The 18,929-nt window shown below is 42.6% G+C and overlaps 1 protein-coding gene across 1 annotated transcript in view; it reads right to left on the minus strand.

Annotated features, from left to right (window-relative positions):
• The window catches only part of LOC147716694 (chymotrypsinogen B-like), a 50,528-nt gene extending 34,073 nt beyond the window's left edge, over positions 1–16,455 (minus strand). The window contains exons 1-3 of the mRNA XM_086923649.1: positions 16,313–16,455; positions 14,625–14,728; positions 10,400–10,479 (exon numbers count right to left, since the gene is read on the minus strand). Of these exons, the coding sequence (XP_086779775.1) occupies positions 10,400–10,479; positions 14,625–14,728; positions 16,313–16,364 (236 nt within the window). The 5' untranslated portion in view covers positions 16,365–16,455. The remainder of the gene's footprint in view (positions 1–10,399; positions 10,480–14,624; positions 14,729–16,312) is intronic.
• Positions 16,456–18,929: the final 2,474 nt, after the last annotated feature.

An 18,929-nucleotide genomic window follows, 5' to 3' on the forward strand; every position in this document is an offset into this window, starting at 1 on the left:
TTGCTACATACTTAACCTGCTCCAGGGAGCTTGCAATACTTATCAGGCCTAATCACTGATTCCAACATCAGGTGTTTCGGTTTGGAGCAGATGATGAAAAATGCCACAAGAGCACACCAGTGGTGAAGAAATATGCCACCGGAATTCACTAGTGGGTGAGGGTCTCTTAGATACCTGTGTGAGATGTCAAATTCCAGTTGGTTCATTCAGGTCCCACTCTCTTGGCTTTTATAGCTCGAATATTAGACTACAACAACATGGTGGTGCTTGAGCTGCGTTACTAGATATAATGCAGACTAACAAATCAGTCAACATCTGGAGAACACGCTCTGCAACCAAGTGGGAATACAGGTTTTGCTCCGCGGTCCACAGACCAGCCTCTGGGCCGGACTTCTGATTAGTGACCAAGGATGTCCCAGGAGGACACATGATGTCACACATATGTCCAGCACTCTTTCGGACCAATCCCTGGTAACCATTACACTATACATGCTGGAGGAGAGCGAGATGCATCGAATATGGCGCCTGCAATACCATGTGCTTTCACATGTTCTTAGGGAGGAAATTAGACAGGCCATAGTGACATATTTTGATATGAAGAAGGACTCAGTTAGGGACATGGAACAGTGAGGGAAACCTTTAAAGCCGTAATACAAGGAGAATGCATATTGAGGGTGAACAGCATCCTAAACCGATTAGATGCACTCTTATTCACTAGAAGAAAAATGTTATTTACTTGATACTCAATACAGCTCAGATCCTGATCCTGTGGTGCTTAAGACAGGTCCAGCTGACACTACATTAGTTTCATGACAAGGAGGATAGAGAATTAAAAACACTTAGAGATATACACTGCTGCAAAGCAGTACAGGGATGGAGAGCGACCTGGGCACTCATTAGCCCGACTACTGCCAATCAGATTGCCCTAATAATGAATAACAGGGCCAGAAGAAAGCCTGTTTGTAAGATATTGTTGCAGAATTTATGCTCCCCACCCGGAAGGGATCTCTACTCCCCTCTCTCATCAGACACAGAGACCGAAAAGAACTAGAGATGTCACTTCTGTGAGTGATGCGGCAGCTCTCGCTTCCTCTTACGACAATCTTATTACTGCCACCCTCCAATCCAAAATACAGGGAATCACCGGACTGGGAAGAGAACAGGCCCCTCCAAAATCCCCTAGACCCCCGGCCACACGCACTATCATCCCCACCGTCCCCCGAACGATAAAACACACAACAGAGACGTCCCTCACAAACTGCATGCTCATAAACTGCAGATCACACACCATGCAAGCCACAGAGCTAGCGGATTCCATCTTCACCCACGACATAGCCATAGCATTCATCACTGAGACATGGTTAAATGACTTCTCATTTGCACTCATGGATACTCTTGTTCCCCCTGGCTTTGTTATCACCAACAAAGATAGAAAAGATCAAAGAGGTGGAGGCATAGCCATCATCCATAAAAACAATAACTCCGTGACAGAAAAAGACTCCTTCATCTACAACACCTTTGAGTGCCTAACCGCCAACATCAACACTAGCAACAATAAAACACTTGTCTGCTACCTCATTTACCACCCCCCAGGCAACACCACCACATTCACTGAACACCTGTCCGACCTGATTGCCCACTGCTCTCTCCGAGATATGAACAACCTTATTTTGGGCGACCTCAATCTTCACTGGAATGAAGAAAACAACCTGCTAATCCAGAACTTGAAGGTGCTGCTTCACAGCAACAACCTTACCCAACACTGCTTAGAGGAAACCCACAACAAAGGAGCAAACCAAGACCCCATTATCGCCCAGCACAACATTGCCACGATAGACCGCACCCTGCCCGTGGATTGGTCCGACCACCACTTAATCCTTTTCCACCTCACTCAGCCAATCACACCTAAACCCCCCACCCAAGACCCTCTGAAATGGACTAGAAACTTTACCCAGATTAACATGACTGACCTAGAGGGAAGGGTTAACTCTCTCCTCACTGCCTCCACGGACGATCTATCCACAACAGAACTCACCGCCCACTACAACACAAACATGACATCCATTCTAGATCAAGTAGCCCCCTTGAAACAAAAAAAAAAACAGGAACATCCCATCCAGATCCTGGTTCAACACGGACATTAACAATGAAAGAAGACAACTAAGAGCTACATAAAGACTATGGAGGAGCAACCCCTCCTCAAGCCTACTCAAACAAATCATAGCAGCCCGAAGGAAATACAAAAAACACATCAGCAGTGAAAAATCAACCTTCTTCTACACCGCCTGGGTAAACGCAAAAAACAGGCCCAACTAACTATACATAATCATCAGACAACAAAAATCCAAACCCCTACTACTCATCCCCATGAAATGTCGCAAACAAAAAACTGTCGCACGGCCCTTCGCTGGTAACGCCATCCCAGTCGGTATCAGGACTATCTCGTCCTTTACAAAATAAAAAAAACAACTTAAAGTCCTTTTCCTCAACTGCTCCCTCCCAAATGGGTAGCCGCCATCAAAATGCTACTCCATGCTCCTCGTCTCTTCCTGACATTTTAGCTCTAAGACTTACCTCCTCCCTGCTATTCGACCCCCAACTGCTCCTCCCCCCTTTATTGGTTCAACCCCAAGACAACATGCTTTCTTTGAGGACTCATGGACTACCTCAATGCTGCTCAGCACACTTGGACTTCCAAACCTATATGTAGAATCAAGCTTTATTGTATCAACCCCAAGACAAGGTGCACTATATGAGGTTATCTCAGGACTCGCGTACTACCTCAATGCTGCTCAGCACACTTGGACTGCTGAACCTATATGTAGAATACTGCTTATTGTATGAATCTTGCTCAAAAACTGTTGTGAAGCGCTCCGATACACTCGGGTCAGGCTAGAGCTATATAAAACTCCTTAATAAAATTAAATTAAATAAAAAATAAATTTATGTCGTACAACCATATTTTATACACGACTACTCACTGAGCAGATGACGAGGGACTAACAGAATATTTAGAACAGGTCACACTGTCATGGATGGAGGCGGCAGAGTGGGAATTGTTATGCTCCCCGATTACCACAGAGGATGTTATCAGTGCTATTCAGGACCTCACATATAGCAGGTGCAGGGTAGCGGCTGCACGCTGGGTAAGTTCTATAAAGAGTATGACAAGCCCCTTGCTCCAGACCTTCTTGGCACATAAAATTAAGCCCTTCAGAAGGGTGAACACCCGCCACGGGGTGGGCGGTGGTGGTTATCACTCTCCTTACGCCTGTAAAGCCTGTGCAGGAATGTGCCTCATATAGACTGCTACCCTTAATAAACACTAATAATAAAATCTTGGCAAAAATATTAGTAGTCCTATAATACCACGATTACAAGGCCTCATCTTGCCCGAATAACCGGGGTTCATACCACCGTGCTCCACTTCTGCCAATCTCCACATGCTGTTGCTGTTCTCCATCAAATTGAGACGTGGTTGAAGGAAGCGGTGGTGTTTCTTTGCGCCGTCAAGGCATTAGATTCCATAGAATGGCCATACTTATGAGCAGTGTTGGGAAGAATGGGGCTAGGGGCTGCATTGACGAAAAGGATAAACCTGCTCTATACTACCCTGATGGCATCATCCGATTGAATGGCTGTATCTCTGACCCTATAACTACGCAGTGCAGGACAAGACAGGGTTGCCCATTGTTCCCGATAATGTTTGCCTTGGCATTAGAATCTTTAGTTAGTAGATTCCGGGAATACACTGCAACAAAGGCATCCAGTTTGGGCCACGCAGGGTGCTGATATTGCTATTTGCTGATGACATTCTGCTGTTGGTGCAGGACCCCAAAACTAACTTGGACCCTATCCTTTCTGAGATCACCAAATTCAGATGCTGGTCGGGCCTTGTCATAAACTGGTCAAGTCCCTTATGACGCCCCTTACGGACATAACAACCCGACATATCTGAGGTATCCATTGCAATGACAGGAGGTCCACATTTGTTACCTTTGGATCCTGATCCATAAAGTTTCAACAGTGATCCTGAGGGAGAACTATGGTACTTTACTGAATTTTTTTTTCCAATGTTGAAAAATGGATTAAACAGCCCATAACAGAGACAGGCCAGATTGTGATGATCAAATAGTGATACTACCCCAGTTCCTATATCATTTCCAAAATAGCCAGATACTGCAGAACCAGAGTTTTTTCAGACACTTACAAGCCTCACTAATTCAGCTCTCATGGGTGGGTAAGCAGCCATGAGTCAGATAGTAACTGCTAGGGAGACTGTATGATCAAGGGAGGTTTGCCGTACCACATTCACAAATATACCACTACATAGCTCAAACGCACTGGTTCCAATAAAGTCCGAAAAATACTACAACGAAACTTAGAACTAGGTTTGGCAAAGCCCTAAAAGCTTAATATTGCTATCATGCAACCTCCAACGAGACCAGGGATTGATATTCAGCTAGTGCAATGCACAACATGCACACGACTAGCTAGATTTACTGGCATTGACGTTGTCTCCTCCCCGTACATTACACTGTTCCACAACCCTATACTGGCAATCACTAGTGAACCAGTAATGGTACAGCCCTGTAGGACAGTCAAATTTGATCACTGCTAGGTATGTACCCTTGAGGAATATCCATCAAAAGGTCGCTCTACATCACTAGCGATATATCTCTATGCCAGGCTCCGTGCGGCAGTAAGGAAGGCATTTCCTACTTATCCTCAGGAACCAGCGGATCGGAGGATGTTGAGCCTTGCTGCAACTGGTGAATTAACTACAAAAAAAATCACCACAAAGTACACTACAATTCTGAGTGACATGCCCAAGGTGGGGCATCGCTCCAGAGCTAAATGGTTGACGGTACTGGGTACACAATTTACAGACACTCAATAGGAATACTGTTATCGGTATACAATAAAAGTTTCCGTCAACTGACAACCTATACTACTGCATTACAATTTTCTCCACCAGGTCTACTAAACTACAGCCAGACTGTATAAATATGAGGGGAGGGACAGCGATACATGTGAAAGATGCAACACTCTTGAGGTTGATTTTTTTAAATCTGGCATGGGAATGCAAGACGATTGCTAAATAATGGAGCAGGCTGTTCCAACCTTTAGCCCAAATTGTGGACCTGACAATGTAACCTGAGGCCCTGATCTCATTACTGGGTTATGTCAAAATGCTACTCAAATGCAGTAGGAAATTTGTTGGACTCGCCCTGCTCTTGGGTAAGAGTCGAGTGGCTATGATGTGTGGAAGAGGTGCACCGGCCACCATAGACAATTGGCTTATGAACCTAGTGACTTGCAGCACAAACTCAGAAATATATGGTACACTACTACCTGTGGGGTTCTGCCTTAGAAATATTTGGGACCTGATGCAAATATATCTTGCAGGAAGGGTAAGAAATAATAATGATGACAGTAGAGACCTAGGATGCCACTGCACAGCTGGGGTCATTTCACAAGAGGGGAAAACTTAGAATATAAGTAGCTAGTCAGTGATGTAGGGAGAGACAGATGATGTACAGACGGACAACTGTAGATATTAACTGATTGTTTACCACCTTATGGTATGTTATTGATATATTACATGCTGTGTTGTTACATCAGACAATATTTTGTATTATACTAATGTGTTAATAAGTAAAGCTTTTAAAAAAATCTCAAAGCAGGATTTGCATTTTTTTTAAAAAAAACAATGCCTGCTCTCGCCATGGGGAGTTTCCTTTCATGGTGAGGACGGCATTGAGAACTTTTCAATGCCCCTGACTGTCAGGTTTCTCCTGGCAGTGACTGTCCATCAAAATCAGGTGGGCTGACATATAACAAACCACTGATGGCCCTTACTCTATTGGTCCGTCGGAGGGGTATGACCAAGGCAGAGACAACTCTTACTCCATCGGGCCCTCGAAGGAGCTTGATTACGGTGGAGACAAAATAGTTTCTGCCATTGTCAAAACTATGTCCCCTCAACCCTAAACCGGATGGGCGAATCATTATATTGGCGGGAGAGAACTTTTTCGCCATTATGATGGAGTTCCCTCTCCACCAACATATACATTAGGTTGTAAGTAACTTAGGGCCAGATGTAGGTAAATCTCATTTACCGACTCTAAAATACCGAATTTTATAGATTCGTTATTTTAGATTCGGTGAAAGAGATGTAGGTAAAAATTTAGTAAAAAATACCGAATCAGTAGGATTCGGTATTTACCGATTCATTAATTACCGAATCGGTATTTGCCATTGATTAATCAATGACAAATACCGATTCGGTAATTACCGAATCGGTAAAATTACCGAATTGTCAAAGGGAACAGGGTGTCACTTTGACACCCTGTTGCACCCCTGATTCTGGCTTGTGTGCCATGTGACACACATACATGCCCTTGGGGCATGTATGTGTGCCACATGGCACAGGTGTACATGCACAGATGTGCATGTACACAGGAATTCGTTATTTACCATCAAATAGTATTTGGTGGTAAATAACGAATTCTTAAGGGCCTGTGGCACTGTTTTTAGTGCCACATACATATAGATTTACAGATTCAGTAAATTTACTGATTCGGTATTTTACCGAATCGGTAAATTCACCGAATCAGTAAATTTATCGATTCTGTAAATTTAAAGGCCCCTACATGTAAAACACCAAATTCCGGTCGGTAACGACCGAAATCGGCCGTTACCGACCGGTATTTGGTGTCCTACATCTGGCCCTAGGTCACTTTTATGTCACCTTACAGGATATTTAAGGAAATTCGAGATCCTCTGCTAAATCTCTGGGGCATTGTATGCAAGATTTTTCTGTTCAAAATTTGAAAACAAATCACTAAAACGCTCTCATAATAGTCGATTCTACATGTTTCTTTATTTATATGGCCAGATGTAGGTAAGTATATTTTACCAATTCATAAATTCCGAATTTTACCGATTCGGTATTTATGAATCGGTAAAATAGAAGGGGGAGATTTAGGTAGAATCAGTATGAATTACCGATTCTGTAAGAATCGGTATTTACCAAATCGGTAAATACCGATTCGGTAATGCCCATTGATTCCTATGGGCATTGAAGCCCATAGAAATCAATGGGCATTACCGAATCGGTATTTACCAATTCGGTAAATACCGAATGTTGCAAGGGTGCAGGGGGTGTCACTTTGACACCCTCTAGCACCCCGGATTCAGGCATGTGAGACATGTGGCACACAGACATGCCCTAAGGGCATGTCTGTCTGTCACATGGCATAGGTGTGCATGCACACCTGGAATCGGTATTTTACCACCCAATTGGATTGGGTGGTAAAATACCGATTCGGTAAGGCCTGTGGTACTCAGAAAAGTCCCACCTACATCTGAAAATTACCGAATCGGTAAAAATACTGATTCGGTATTTTACCGATTCGGTAAATTTACCGATTCAGTAAATTTACTGAATCGGTAAAATAGGGCCCCTATATGCCAAATACTTAATACCGGTCGGTAACGGCCGAATTCGGCCGTTACCGACCGGTATTTTGGCTCCTACATCTGGCCCATAGTGTTCTATTCCTGTCTTCTTTTCCTCACATTTCCTCTTTTTCTTTTGTTTTGTCTTATATTCCATACATGTCTAGAGGTCTATCATTTATGTGGGTGTGGTTACATACATCTGTTCGTTACCTCGGAAATAGATCTAGAACATTCATCTTTGGGCGTTGCTAACTGACAGTCTAAAGTTGTACTTTTGAAATATGTGTTCTGTCTCTTTCCATATAGCATATATGTCTATACTGCAGTTTACGCATTTTGCTTAGATTTTGAGAGAAAGGACCTCCTACTAAAAATTGAATATCTGAATATCAGTACTAGAGGTTCTGTATTTAGAATGTTTTTAAAACTGTGTATTTTTGTCAATTTCAAATGCAATCATATTTGAAAATGATTTTCTTAATTTTTAATTAAACAAAGACAACTGGTATGAACCCTAGGAGCTGAACCACAGCTAAATCTGTACCTCGCCCTTCAGGGCTTACCATAATGTACCACAACTTCCACAAGCTACAAAAGTTAAGGAGGTTATCCTGTTAACAAACACCATAACAAGCAAAATTCTCTGTCATGGCCAAATTTAATTTCTTCAACAGCACGTTGCATAAACTGCTGCAGGACACATATTTACTCCCTGGCCCGCCTATTCGAGTAGAAATACATTATTATTGTAAATCAACTCCTCCATTTGATTTAGCAATGCTTCCGCTGATAATAATGCAAGAGAATATACCAAGCATATTGGTCTATAAAGGCTCACCCTGCTCATTTATGAAATAAAGGGCTGAATTATTATGTCTTCGTAAAATGCAGTGTATCGCCTGTTATGGCGACAAAGTTGATTTCTTTTAGCAGCATTCGTCTCCATACTGCAGGTTCAAGTCTACTCAAGTGAAAATCGTTCCAATATATTTCTACAGGTCATGGTTCAAACGTCCATGTTCTAGAAGTTGTTCATACTGCCAGATGTAGGAGTTTCCAATTTTCTAGATATGGCGTTGCGGCTGTAGTCCTACTACTCCCACACCTTGAGAGTTCAGTCTTGACGGATCCCTGGTCTGGTGAATGACATCACATATTTACATCACAGGCTCTAGAAACAGAGGCCATTCTATCTAAGAGGGACTTTAGCAGCAGGTCTTCCTGCACTCTTTGATTTTGCAAAGAAATAGAGACAACGAGAAGAATGGAGAAGTCATTTCTCACAGGACACGATGTTCCGTGTGAGGAGCAGTAGATATTGTGGAAGATTCGTTTTTTACTGAAATCTATTAGATAATATTCTTCTTTTTCTTAGTACTGCTTATTTAGGTGGTATTTAAGAGTGTAGAATACACAAAGAAAACACCCAGACAGCACCACGCAATAAATCAAGGGATCTGTACGTTGAAATGTGCTGCACTGCAGGACCGCCCTACAACATTAACTTTACATAGGAAGCTCCAATGCCCAAAATTGGGACCGGCAGTAACCTGCTATTTGAAACTATTAATTAATCTAGTGTATTTAAGGTTATTAGATAGCATTGCATCACAAAGAGGTATTCTGGTGCTTTAGAGGAAAGAGGGTGTGGCTAAACATAGCAGACGCTAAACAGCAAAGCTCCTGCCTCCAAACACCCCGATCCGACAATGAGCGCTGATCCTTGCCCCATACATGAACCAGGGGTGTGAGGTTGTGCCTGTGGCTCTGACCGCCCCATCTTTAGAGAGTCATGGCCAGTAATCAGCAGTATTCACAGGGATGTGACTTGCACTGTAGGACCGGACAGAGAGGCTGAGATCGACTGGCCCTGAGATCAGGTGAGCCCTGAATCCAGAGGAGACCATGAACTGGACTTCCCAGGATTGAGAGATGAGCGTGGTGACCCTGAAGATACTGATATAGCTTGTGGGCTGATGGCTGCCTCTGAGCGTGCCCTGCGACAGGATTGTGCCTGACCTGGCCTCTGCTGACTGGGAACTGCCAGCTGACCCAGAAACAGAAAATCCTTGCTGTAGTGCTGGTCCCATTGCGGGGCATTCTCTTCACACCGGAAGGATTACCATCTGTAACCACTCTGCTGCACCCACTGGAAACCACCATCTTAGAGATGTGTCCGCCTCAACATCTTGTTGTGCCCCCCATTCTGGTTCCCCGGGGATACCCCACTTGTCTGCAGGTGGGGAGTAAGTCTGATGACTTTTATTTGACTGCTCAACTCAACTAAACTGTTACTATAGCCATAATGAATGTCCCTGACTGCTTTAGTACAGACCCTCACTGAGTTGATTCATACCTAGGATGGCTTGTGCTGCCCTGCAGCTTACACCAGCCGATGAGTCCCATTGCAGACCGGGCACTGTCAGTACAGTGGCTAAAACTGCTCTGCCTGATCTCCTCAGGGATATTTGGCCTTTCATGTCATCATACAAATTACACTAGGGCACTGTGACCAAGAAGACCTTCACACACTTTACTGAACTTAAATCCCATTCGAGCACCTCTGATCCCTTCTAATTCATCATAGGCATCTACACCTCATGGAAAATAACACCATTGGAGAACAAGACAGGTAAAACTGGAGGACTCCATACCATCCCAGGAGAAGTCAGACACCAGACCCATGTGCCCTACAATGGCACACCCTGACAAATTAGCTCAAATTATTTAAACTGCTGTGAATCCAGAGCATCCCTTGAGTCCAAAGTGAAAGCTATTGTGGCTGATATCAATCTGCTAAGAAATGACCACCGAAAGCTGGCGTACAGCATATCTATGGACTACAAAGATAGGGCAGACACAAAAAATGTGCAACTTCAAGACATTATCTGTTTTGGTTTTATGTTTATTACTGCGGTTGTTGGCTACTTACGTCACTGAACATGTAATAGAGGTGATGACCCACTTCGCACTGATGAGAGTCCCGCCACAGATATGCCATCCATCCATCTCCTGCAAATACAAACAGAATAAAGGAGGCTAAAACACCATATCTAAAGGCAACCATAGTGTACTAGACAAGACCTGCTGCATCGCTCCCTGCATGATCTCTTGTTTACAATACAGGTTTGGTGAAGCAACGTTCCTTCATCAAGGCAGAGATTGTAAAATATATATCTATATATATATATATATATTTTTAAAGCAATTCAAAGAAACACCGCACTCTTTTTCGGATTTTATCAAGCTTCTTTATTCCATCTTGGAAAAAACTTCAGGAAGTTTTTTTCAAGATGGAATAAAGAAGCTTGATAAAATCCGAGAAGAGTGCGGTGTTTCTTTGAATTGCTTTAAAAGTTACTACGAGTCTTGTCCTTGACCCGTCACCGGCACCAGCTGATCAGCCGCTCCTCCTCCAGCAAGGGACATTTGTTTTGATAATATATATATATATATATATATATATATATATATATATATATATATATATATATATATATATATATATATATATATATATATATATATATATCGAAAGAGGTTATCTTAAAGGTGCATCTATCAATGCGCACTGACTGGAAGTAGAAACTTAAGGTTCTGTTTATGTTTCTAACATTAATTATTAATAAAACAATGGACAATGGTGAGGGCTGGTGAATTTATGTGGATTTATGGCTGCAGCATTTCATGTATAATTATGCATTTATCATATTTGCCACATAACTTGTCACGTAATTCTCATATTTTTCAGATTGCACTAAAAATCTAGTTTCCCTCACAAATGGATTAACATAATAGTGCCACACAATATGCCATATAATTTGCATTTTTTACCACAAAATCTAAATAAACCTGCAGTACATGTTGGTCCTCTATGCCCTGTAGCACTGAAAATAAAGATATCGAAACTATTTCACTGGCCCCTTGTGAAATATAGGTGTTATCATTATAATGACAGACCCAAACACTTTGCACAGTTTTAGCATTGTCCATTGTTTAATCAATATTTCCTTAATAATAGGTTATCAAAACCTGAATCTTATCGTTTAAATCAGTGTCCATTGTTAGCTATATCTTGCAACAACCACTCCTCCTATAGACGAAATGAGTTTTGAAACAGGATGTTTTATCTTTTTGCAATATTCTACATATATAATTATTTTCTCTCCTTTTTCTACATACAACCTAACAGTGTAGCCTACTATTTCTCTTATTGTTTGGGAAAAAACACGTTCTAAAAGCTTAATTCCCTTCACAGATATGCAATATATAACAAATACATATAGGGTAATATTTAATATGGTTCTTTATTGCTAGCTCATGGGTCTGATGACATTATCAAGCCACTGAGCCGTCAGACTCATGGTTTAATTAGAGCAATTCCGGAATGTACATTGTGAGGCATCCAGCAGTGTTTTCACAAGTCACTTTCCCACTGTGGTAATATAGCCTTACTGACTTAAATAATGTGTTGGAGCCTGCTAGAGGGCACGGAGCAAGATGGCCACAAGATAAGATCATTCTGCCGCCGGAACATTTAAAACATTTTGCAAACAACATATGACCAACAAAATGTGACACCATCGATGTTAGTATGAATTTGTAGAGCGCACATTCACCCTGGGGTTTCTTGGCACTGTGTACCGCTGGGGAACCCGTCCTGGCTTTCCCTGTGAGATGGTCCCTATTGGGCATCCCCAAGGTGAAGCCAGGCATCCCCGGCAGCGAGGGGGCCGCTGTGGAGAAAAGCAATCTATTGCCCAGAGTTGCAGCATGGGAGCCATGGTTAGAGAGGCACCGAGGCGAGATTTATCGAGCCCGCTGACATTGGTTCCGTACCCTGCCGCGTCGGGAATTGAACCCTGGTCCCGGGCCGACCTCTGCTTCTGCCACCTCTACCCGGTGAGCCACACTTCTCCATGGGTAAAGTAATCAGAATCCGCCCAGATCATCATGAGTCCAAGACCAGAGGCGGCAGACCCTGTAAATCCACCAGAAGAAGGGACTGCCTGAACAGAACTAAGAAGCAAGACCTGCTCAATTGGCTCTTGATGTGGGCCTGGAAAAAAGTCTATGGTAGGCAATGCAAGGCCGTCAGTGGGGACAGCTGTAGGAGGCAGGTGAGGCTGCAGTACCATTATGTCTGGAAGAGGCCCGCATATGCAGCAGCCATGCTGGACCCGGTATCTGTAACTGGAGCCCGTAAGCCAGAGATAGGGCTAGTGAGGCCGGGGCCATGGTTAGTGACTGGAGGGCATGCACAAAGGGGCCACAAGTTAAGACTAAAGTAACAGTGAATGCAACACCACAGGGATGTATGACGGTACAACGCGTACCGTCCCAACGCATCCCTTTACCACGCATCCCTTACAACGCAAGTCGTTACTACGACTTGCGTTGGGGGTGTGGATTTCGAATAGTATAATTTACTATTCTAACACCAGTCCCCGTGGACCCTAGGGAAGGTGTTGGGATAGTAAATTTACTATTTTTAATCCTTTAGCGCCCTCCAGCGCAAGTCGTGGTAACGACTTGCGTTGTAAGGGATGCGTGCTAAAGGTACTGTGTTGTAAAAACTTCGTGGTAAGCGATGTTTACCGTTGAGGGGCTAGTAGAGGCCCGCTGGTGTTTCAAGGAAGACATAGTGTGACAAAAAGCGCACCAGTGTGAGCTTCCTCTGGGGCCAGCCTTTGCTGCATTCAGAAGGAATTGTTGGGAATGCCAATTGAGATTTACTAGATTCCATAACTTTCCACTACAAACGTTGCAAAGGTTGCCTGGGAGTGAGTTGGCAAGGTGTTACCACCATGGGGAAAACTGATGTGAGGCAAGCCAAAACCGCAGTTTGATATGAGGAACTTAATGAGAACACACACACAACGGTGAGGAAGTGAGCAATCCAAATAACACCACAGATACAGCAAACAGAACAATAGCCAATCAAGACATCAAATTCTATCTATTCTTTCCGTACATATGCATAATCCAAGTAAACCTGCTCCACTTTGTTATAAAACGTTTATATAGCTTGTGTGAAGTGTTCTCCCTCTTTGTGCCCAATCATGTCCCATACTTGATACCCAAGGGCCATGTATAATTGTACACATTGTCTTTCCCAAGGTCTGTCACTATCCCCAGGGGGTGGGGATCCCTATGGGATTGAGCAGTACTATCCCATAATGCAAGGAGATCCTAGGTAAGCCAAGGCCTGGAGGTGGGCCACCTGCCAGGAGAGTGCACATTGTTGGCAGTGTAACATTCCAGGTGTACTAGTTAGCCCTACAGATCTGCTGTGGAGAATTGGGCATCAGCAGGCCGTGCACCAAGGGCAGTCTTAAGGCATTCAGAAACCCTGAAGATTGTGACAAACAGTAGCAATGTGAATTCTGCTCTAATATAAATAATTATGTGTCTCTCTCTTTTAATGCCTAGGTCAAACATGAATTGAGGGCTTGTCAAGATCAAAATAGTTTCTGTCTACACTATTAGCAATCTGTATATTTGAAAGACCAGACAATACCAAACTGTGGAGTTGCAAACCGCCAATTTTATTTGCCGTTTGCAAAATGGTGGCAATGATATAAACTAGTGTAATACTCTATTGATTGTAGTGGTGAACGATGAACCTTGAATTAGTGTACCCTTACATTTGTGGGCTCCTAACACTGCCACAAGCCTCATAAAGGTTGAGGATAATCAATAAGGGCGTTGGCCTCAACTAACTGTTCATTTTGGTAAGAGGACAGACTGTATCAGTGCAGAACTCAAAGACGATCTTAAATCTACATTGAGAGTACTAAGTCCTTTTTAGCCTTGATAGCCTGGAGTGTACTCAGACCTTTTTCAAAAGCCTTACGTTGTAATGAATGGTTGGAAGACAGACAGTAGTGAAATGATCCAATCACCCCTATATATTGTGTTGACGCTTGGACGGTAATGTCACCCTCCTGAATAATGATAGTTTGAAAATTCAGTTTTTCTATTGAATACATAAAAGACACTGTCCACTTAAGCTTAATGTTCTTCTAAAGGCTTCAGATAGGAATCCTGCATGAACATCATCTGCCAACAGTGAGAAGTCATATTTCTGATGTTTATCTGCACATTGCACCAGTGGGACCAGAACATTTGTTTAGCAGTAAGCTGAAAAATTGTACCTGTATGGAGACCTGCCACGGCCATGACCCAGGGACAGCTTCTTCCCCATTTGTTAGTCTTGCAAAGTCGCTGAGGACTGGATAGATGTCTTGTTCACCACAGCCTAGAATACAGTAAAGTATCCTGTTAGTTCACTGACATGAAGCAACTGATAAAGCAGTCTTAAGCATCTATTTGAAGCACACATATTGAACTTCCCATGAAATGTTTACTTTCTTGTATGGGAGCCAAATGAAGCTGTGGAGGTAGAGAGAAGCATCCTGTTATGGTGAAAAGGAGGAAGAGAACGATTGGTCACTCAATAAACGTAAGCCGAGAAAGTTACTCTCAAGTAGTACATCCATCAGAAACATGTTAAAGCTTTTAACTCTGAAAAGTTTGAAGGGAGGTTTTGTAGGTGGGGTAATCTTTTTCCATTGAGCTATCTTCTAGTTGTTCTTTAGATACAGCATGACAAGGAAAAGAGCCAATATTCAGGGCTGATAGAGAGATAGAAACGGTTTAAAGTTTTCAAAGCTGGGTTAAGAGTAATTAATTTATAAGGACTGATTATTAAAAGAGAGACTGCACATTACAATTCCCTTTTGATGCTTACAGAGCTAGTAAACAGAAAGACAAAATAATCAAGTAGACAAAAACCTATATTCTCAGTATCATAAATAAGTAAGAGGAGGTTGTTCCCAGAGGTGTAATCCAGACTTCTGTAGCCCCTATGGTGCAGGTGGGACCCCAAACCTTCAAGGGGACCCCATTTCATGGATGGCCAATAAATATCTGTGAAATATGGGTAACTTAGCACACCCTCATTACTTTCCGCAAGGGAGGGGGACATCAATTTGTGTTATGCTACCAGTTCCCTCCACTTGCCCCTAGACATTCTTAAATTACTTTACTATTTCTATCTTCACATATTTATCTAGTAGATGCTCTTCTAGATATTCACTGTCCTTTAAGTTGATTGTGGTCTTCTGCTATCACACCTGGTCCTACCGGATCATGTTCTGTATTTCTGCAAATTTTCATCAGGTCTATACTGAAGAATGCTATTTATGTGCAATATCTTTTTATAAGGTGTGAATGTCATCAATGTTAAAATGAGTGATTCTCACTGGTTTTTCTTCAAGGAACACAAAAATCTTATTCACTTAACCTTGCTTCAATTTCCATATCCTGTGAGTGTGTGCATTTAGTATTTATTTTAAACTGATGCATTGATTTCACATGAACCACTGTGGTCACCAATCCGTGCACACAACACGAGGCATGAGCTGGTAATCGGAGTTCTGTAGTTATTGCCAATATGAAAAGACAGAATGAAATGCCTTCCTTGGGGTGCACTCTGGCTGCAGGTGGATGGCAGATGCTGTACATTGTAATCAAAATCTGCCTAAGACAAAACTCTACATATTTTAAGTTGAGATCATGGACAAGAATTCGCTGAAATGCCAGAGATGGAAGGGGCAGCATTCATTCTTTATCTTCTGATGAGAGAGAAAGATTCTGTAGTATGTCATCATAGAAAGGCGAGGGGTCCCCTTCACCCTGGAATCTGAAAGAAGTGTCTCTAATCCATCCACAAACTAACCAATCATTTTGTCTGACTCCAGTCTGATCACAAGCAGTTGTGAAAGCTCGCCATAGTCGTCCTAGAAGTTAACAATGTTAAAGTATTGCTGTCCTAACTTACCAACGGCAGTGCTGACCAGGGCCAGGGCACAAAGAAGAGTAAGGACAGCCATGGTTCTGTGAGGTTTACCCAGAAGCTGGTCTGTGCCTATATAAGTCCGGAAAGCCTAATGCAAACACTGCAATCAAAGGATTTGCTATACTGTTGACCATGATTATACACAAGGTTTATACCAATGGAAAGTTAAACAAACTATATGAAAAATTAGGATGGCATTTGGCATTAGGAATCATGTATAGGAACAGGTGGATTTCTTATGAACAGTTGCCAAGAATGTTATCATCAGAATGTTGGTTTAGCATTGGCACTTCACCAACATTTTATATAGCCTTACAGGAAATTCATGATTTTTAATGTGAATGTGTATGAAAGAGGTACGTCAAGGCTGTACATTCGGAGAACGCTGTGAAGCATAACACCTGTTTAGGCACCCCCTGGATACATTCAAACCCCTCAGAGGTGTTGAGCAAGAATTGGTTCAATTACTTCAAGGTTTCATCAAGCAACAACAGATCCCTCAGCTTCTTTCATGCTGGGCAGAACTCAAGGCAGCAAGAAAGAGCCGTCAATTGAAGGCTAGTGTCTTACAGTCACTTGAGGATGTGCTGATATCAGCTGACGTTTCGCATTTACCCCTCTGATAATGAAGGGTTATCTCTAGAAATACCACGCAGTGTCCTTGGTTCCCAGGCCCTGCTTGTATGGGATTGGCGGTGACATCATTACTGCAGAGAGGGACCATGTTAGACCATGGCCCCCAGCCCAGTAGGAAAGACCAAGTCCCACACTTCCATCGATAAGCAGCAAGGAGATGACACACAGTGTCTCACCACTAAAGGCTGCCAACACTTTCATTAAGTTCCTGGGTACAAGGAGAGCTTCTATTGCTAAGGGGGTTCATTCTTGCAGATGCTTGTGCAATGCCATTGTCACACATCTCACGTTTCCAAACCAAAGCCAAGAATCACAAGCTCTGCTCAAAAGCTAGGCTGACACTATTTTATTTTATTTTTATTTTACAGAGTTTCATATAGCACGAACTTGACCGGAATCGGGTATCAGAGGGCTTTACATAGCAGCAGTTGGTTACATAAGGACACATTCATTTTTGTTAGGCACAAGGAGATTAAGTGATTTGCCCAGAATCACAGGATGTTCAACTTCATTGCAGAGATTCTAACCTGGATCCCCAGATTCAAGGTCAACAGTCCTAGCCGTTAGGCCAACTACTAGGTACCTATGGGTGACCGGCCCCAGCCTTCACATCAGAGTAGGAATTGCCTTATTCTACAGTCAACAAGAGGTGTAGGAGCTATGTCGATATCAGGGATCGCTGTACTGGATGGAATGTGAAAAAGAGATGCTTGCTTACGTAGAAAGTAGATAGTTTCCACATTTCTAAAGTGACAAACCTATTTCTCATATTTTTTGCCGAGATGCACCAGTAACGTGGTAAACAACATCTAGAGTTTGGCATCGGAGGGAAGCATGCTGAATGTCTTTCTGGAATTACTAGCCAGTATGGAGGCATTAGCAAGTGTGCCCACTCCTGCACAGGTTAGAGCTGATCAGACTCACACACAAAGGAGTGCCTCCTAGGCAGGAGCTATAGTGCACCAGTGTAGGGAACCATGGCTGAATCAAAGGTAACATGATAGAGGTGAGCTGCAGTTGTCACGAGAGATAATGTCTAAAGATAAACTCAGAAACATTTAGGGGTATATTTTCAAGCCTCTATCACCACCAGAACGGCACTTATTGGACGTTGTGGTGGTGATATGGGCTTTGCCTTATTTACAAGGCAGTGTTAAGCCACTCAAAGTGGCTAAATGCTGCCTGGTCAATAAGGGTGCTAGTGCTACAAGGGATTTGTTTTTTGAAGAATTATAGCTCAATTGGGAGTCGTATTAATAATATCTAACTCCAGTGTACCGACAAAGTATCACAGTTGACAAAAATAAAAATCAATCATTGGAAGGAGAAGAAAACACGGAGAAAGTAAAAAATATGTTATTCAGAAAGTTTTATAGGAATTCAATAAAGTAAATTGCAATTCAAAATGTGGGGAGACACAAATAAAAAGCAACAAAGTAGTGAACAGAGGTATACATAACTTCACCACATCAGTTCACAACTTAAGCATCAACTCCAATCAATTAATAGCAACAACCAAAAGAAATTAATTAGTAATGGTTGTGTGCTTGTGCACAAGCAGCGTAGATGGAGATGATGTAGCTGTCGACGTTTCGGTCTTATACTGCTGCCGTTATGAAGACCATCATCAGGACCATAAAGTTCATTGCAGGTAAAAGAAACCCCCTGAAAATTCCAGTTGAATAATTCTTATTTGGAACAGCGGAAAGGCTATGTAGACATAGCCTTTCCGTGACGTGACCAAGAGACATCCTGCCACCCGTCTGGACTTCAAACGCCATGCGCCTGGCTTTCTTTCACTGGTAGAATTCTTATCACCGCTGAGATCTCATACGCTATGTATTAGATTCGTTTTTAACACTGTTCCAAATAAGAATTATTCAACTGGAATTTTCAGGGGGTTTCTTTTACCTGCAATGAACTTTATGGTCCTGATGATGGTTTTCATGACAGCAGCAGTATA

The sequence above is a fragment of the Lissotriton vulgaris genome, chromosome 5, assembly GCF_964263255.1.
Source record: "Lissotriton vulgaris chromosome 5, aLisVul1.2, whole genome shotgun sequence".
NCBI classification, from domain to species: Eukaryota; Metazoa; Chordata; class Amphibia; order Caudata; family Salamandridae; genus Lissotriton; species Lissotriton vulgaris.